Source organism: Arachis ipaensis, chromosome B4, assembly GCF_059453495.1.
Source record: "Arachis ipaensis isolate K30076 ecotype BB chromosome B4, ASM5945349v1, whole genome shotgun sequence".
NCBI lineage: Eukaryota > Viridiplantae > Streptophyta > Magnoliopsida > Fabales > Fabaceae > Arachis > Arachis ipaensis.
In genome coordinates, this window is record NC_142439.1 from 12,272,275 (window position 1) to 12,277,222 (window position 4,948).

The window sequence follows — 4,948 nt, forward strand, 5'->3', positions numbered from 1 at the left end:
TCGGAGGCGGATGAGATCGAGTCATTCGATGACCATCTAGACAACATATTTGCCGCACATAAAGTTGAACGTCAAGGCAATGCCAACAGCAAAAAAAAAAGACACTGATTATTGGGTTGTTGATGTCATAGGTATTCTTCTGATACTTGCTTCTTAGTAAATGTAATGATTCTTCTCCATGCATTATATTCTCTTAGTAAACTAACATTTGAAGTTTGTTCATTGCTGTTAGAAAGTGCTGTGATCTCTTCTATGGAGCTGACTGTTAAGGAGGCATTAGCACTTCCTCCTGGAAAGAAGATCGTTCTACACCATAACAGAGAGTTGCAACAAGTTGGTCAGGCAGCGGGCTTATTGAGCGGGTTCTTGGGGACATTGCGGTCTGATTTTCAACAATTACTAATTTGTGCAAAGAGTTGGAAGACAATGAGCAAGGCTTCCAAGGAGCATGCGTATGACCAGGTTAAGGTAATGTTTACTCTTTTGTTTGATAAAGTAAGACGCTACCAATGCTCAGTGTAAATTGCAATTTTTTTACATATTAAATGAACAATAGAAGGAAAGATTAAGACGCACACACATGATATCGACCATACGAATTTTTATAGAATATTCGATAAATTTCGAAGGAATTTTTTGTATAGTTTAAATTGCACTATATAATTATACAGCTTAATCCCCAATTAATCTGATCCTTCGTGTATAGCAATGTAACTAATAATTATAGTAATAATAATAACAATAATAATGATAAAACTTATAAACCTCATGAGAATGTTAAAGCTGCTTCTATTGCTATTAATTAGAGAGTGACTAGCTATTATTTATGATTTTCGGTTAGATAAAAATGTCTGAGAAAAATAAATTTGGAACACATTTGCACAAGTTGATTATGTTACCGTCCTAACTTTGAAATTTTGAATGTTTATGTGGTTTTAATTTTTTCTTGAGAGATTATTTCATTGTTTCCTAGCTGTGGGGATGCTATTTTTTTGTGATGCAACTCTCCGTTAGTAGGTGGATTTCTTTGGTTTTCTATTTTATTTGTTTTAGTCTGGTAAATTAGAGAAGGATAGTGCATGTTAGGTTTCTTGTAGTTGACTTCTGTGAATTTTGTTGTCGAGAATTGTTGATGTCATAAAGTATGTCTTTTGATAATACATTAGTCTGTTTGAGGTGGTTAATTATTATATGTTGTCTTTTGATCTGAACTACTTGTAGCGAGTATTTCACTATGAGGACGATAAAAGAGGGTGGATAAAGCGGGAATTTTACAAAGAATAGGAAGTTGCTGGAGGAATTCAAGAAATCATTTGTTCCATAAGGTTTATGACGAAGAACTAACTTTTGAGCAAAATATCAAGCGTAAGCCAGCAGGAATAGAGGCAAATCACTGGAAAAAGTTTCTTCAATATCGGTTGGATGAGGACACGAAGGTAACAAATATGTAGTTGAAATTTCATTGTATGCGATTTTAAATGGTAATGAATTACTACTAAATATGCTGAATTTATTGTGATAGTGGAAATACTACTACCCAAAAGTTCATCACCAAATCATTTTTTGTTTCCTGAAGTTGTACGCTCAAGGCTGATTTATAAAATCATTAACAGTGTAGCAATTTATCCCGATAACATTTATTTTTCTTCATTTTGTATGTAGGAGAAGTGTAGAAAAAATGCCGTTAATCGTTCAAAGCAACAATACACACATACCAGAGGTTCTAAAATGATGGCAAGAAAGAGACACAAAGAAGTAATTAATTTAACTTCAGTTCAAGAATATTGACGTGTTTCTGGTAATACAGTGTTGTCTTTAATACAAATTTGTGTTGATGATTGTTATAGGAGCAACGACAGGGAAGGCCTATTGGGAGAGGAGAGGGATGGACCATGAGTCATAAAAAAAAAGAATGGAAAGTATATGAATGAAAAAGCGCGTTTGGTTGGGGTAAATCATGTTCATTACTTTTTCAAATTTTCCTTTGCAATTACTATCATTGAATTTAGATTAGTGTAAATCCGGACCTCACATGTTTGCAGGAAGCAATTGAACTTATTGAGAGCCAAGACCCCTCTAGCAAGGAATTTTCACAGAATGATTTCCTTGCACAAGTGCTTGGAAAGGAGCACCTAGGAAGAGTTCGTGGACTCGGTATTGGTACATGTCCGAGTCGGTATTTTTGTAACATTCCAGAGCAGTCGGACTACGGTGTACAGATTGAGGAGTATCAGATGAAAATTGTGAAACTCAAGGCGGAGGCAGCAGAACTCAAGGCGGAGGCAGCAGAACTCAAGGCGGCAGCAGCAGAGAAAAAGGCAAAGAGACAGAGAATAGAGACAGAGGCAGCTGAAGGGAAGGCAAAAATACAGACAATGGAAAATTTGTTGACATACGTAATCCAGCAACAAGGAGGTAATTTGCCACCTAAAATAGCTGCGGATTTGGATTCTTTGAGAAGTGCACCAACCTCATCCCATGCAAGATGATGTGTGGGCACTAATGATTTGACTTATCAGTGTTGGAATCGGAATACTCTTTTATTGTTTACTTTCATAATGACTTTTGAGATATTTATTTGTAGTTTTTTATCTTGTTGACTTTATTTGTAGTTTACAGTAATGGATGCACTGAATGCAAATTATCATTATAATGATTCACCTTTGCAAAATTAATTATGTTTCGTTTCGTGTGTTGTTTTTGGATTGGCGGTTGGTTATTTTAATAAATTAACGCAATTGAGTAGATGAACATATAAAGAATAAAAGAGTTGTCATATTTTATTATAAATTCTAGTTTTTTTTTAAAAAAGTGTTACTCGACATTTGGCAGCGGTTTTAAATCCACTGCTATATTCATAACAGGATTAGTAAACGTATGGCATTTTGCAGCGGTTACCGCTGCAATCTCCCTTAAATCATATTTTCACGATTTAGTAGTGGATGAAACCGCTGCAAAATAATGCCGCTGTAAAATATCATTTAGCAGCGGTTGTACCAGCGGTTACTAATAACCGCTGCTAAGGGTTTAGCCGCACATATCTTTCAGCAGATTTATCAACCTCTGCTATCCGTTTGGCAGCGGTTAAAAACCGCTGCTAATCCTATACATAACCGCTGCTATTTGCCAAATTTGGTGTAGTGATATGTATCTATTGTATATTTTAAATGTTTTCACATGTGTGCCAATGAGTCATAATTTTAAGAGTAAAGGACAAATCCGTCCCTGACCTTTTTTTCTGCGGACATTTTTGTCCCCGAGGTTTGGAAAATACTTTAATGTCCCTGATCCTCCAAAAAAGTGGACATATTTACCCCTCCGTTAGAGTTGCTCCGTTTGCCCTGACGGAAAACGGTGACGTGGCTCCCGTGGCGCTGACTTGGCCGTTACGGGCTGCCACGTGGGATGGACTTTTGAAAAGAGGACGTATTAGTCCTTTCACACCAAAACGTGTAGCTTTTCAAAACAGGACATATTAGTCCTCTCACCCCAAAACGACGCTGTTTCTCCCCCACCCCTCCAAACACACTTTAATCCCCTTCTGCATTTCCAATCAACAATACTTCACTAAATCCAGAAGCAGAAAATTCAGCACTTCCAGTTCTGCAATTCCAGAATCATCAGCAATGCATCCAAAACATATAAACAAAGAATCAACAGAGTAACAAATCGCAGCAACATCAGCGAAATTTCAAGAAAAATGAGAGGCAAGAGTCTAAGCAAATTCAGATTCAACAAGCAATTCAGCGACATATTCACCAACAACAGAGCACAAATTCAATTTCACAGGCTCAGTTCACAATTCAACCAGTCCAGATTGTGCAATTTATGAAGAACATGTAAGAACTCCTTATAATTCTGGAAAAATTGCTACACTCTCAAATAGAATCAACAACTTATCAGAAATTGCATATGGAGAAAATGAATCTGAGAGAATAAGAAAAATTATGCAAACAGCACCTGAGAGCTTGAAGGAGTGAGATCAGATAAACTCTCCGGTCCACTGATTACATGCCTTCCTTGACGAGAAGCTTCCCGTTGAGAACTGTTGCATCATAAGATGCCATATTGGTTCATATGCTGGCGATAGAGTGCCAATTTCCAGTGAGAGGATCCAATACCTTTCTCATCTAAATACACACCTCACCTAAAGCCTCCCTTTCACAACTAAACTTGATTTCATTCTCCCCAAAATCCAAATCCTCCTCAACAAACACTAAATTCCCTAACTTTATGAAAGCAACTTCACCACAAAGCCAGTAACTTTACCATCAACTGGAAATAATTTAACTTTGGAGCACAGAGATATCAATTTACAAAAAGGCAAAAGTTTAGAAGCAGCACATAGAAAAAATCTCAGTTTTATCTGAAATAGCAATCACTAAGGACCCCACGACAGGACTCACGGAGACGTCGTCGTCAGTGCGTATGCACTTGCCGAGTATGAAGGGAGTGGGAGTGAGCAAGGGCTTGTGGTCGAGCGAAGACGATGCGGAGGTTGAGGAAGGAGAAGAGAGAGAGCCAGCACCGCCGCGTACGGAGACGGAAACGGAGGAGAAGCTGGCGGGAGTGGTTCCGGTTCCGGTGGCGGCGATGATTGAGGGCTCGGCCTGGCAAAGGAGCCACTCGATGGTCTGGCCGTCAGACTTGTGGTCGAGCTCCGTCGGATGCCATGGGTCGAAATTCTCCCTTTCTTCCTTTACCCGCTTCACCTTCACACTGAATTCGAAGGAGTAGGGCTCAAGGATTTCATAGATTGGGGGTGGGGGAGAAACGGCGTCGTTTTGGTGTGAGAGGACTAATATGTCCTGTTTTAAAAAGCTACACGTTTTGGTGTGAAAGGACTAATACGTCCTCTTTTCAAAAGTCCATCCCACGTGGCAGCCCGTAACGGCCAGGTCAGCGCCACGGGAGCCACGTCACCATTTTCCGTCAGGGCAAACGGAGC

At 38.9% G+C, this 4,948-nt stretch overlaps 1 protein-coding gene across 1 annotated transcript; it reads left to right on the forward strand.

Annotated features, from left to right (window-relative positions):
• The first annotated feature begins 252 nt into the window (after positions 1–252).
• On the forward strand, positions 253–2,148 carry LOC107636086 (uncharacterized). The gene is made up of 4 exons (XM_088483359.1): positions 253–468; positions 1,663–1,734; positions 1,848–1,950; positions 2,043–2,148. The coding sequence occupies exons 1-3, from the start codon at positions 253–255 to the stop codon at positions 1,929–1,931; spliced, it is 372 nt and encodes a 123-aa protein (XP_088339485.1). The 3' UTR covers positions 1,932–1,950; positions 2,043–2,148.
• The last annotated feature ends 2,800 nt before the right edge of the window (positions 2,149–4,948 follow it).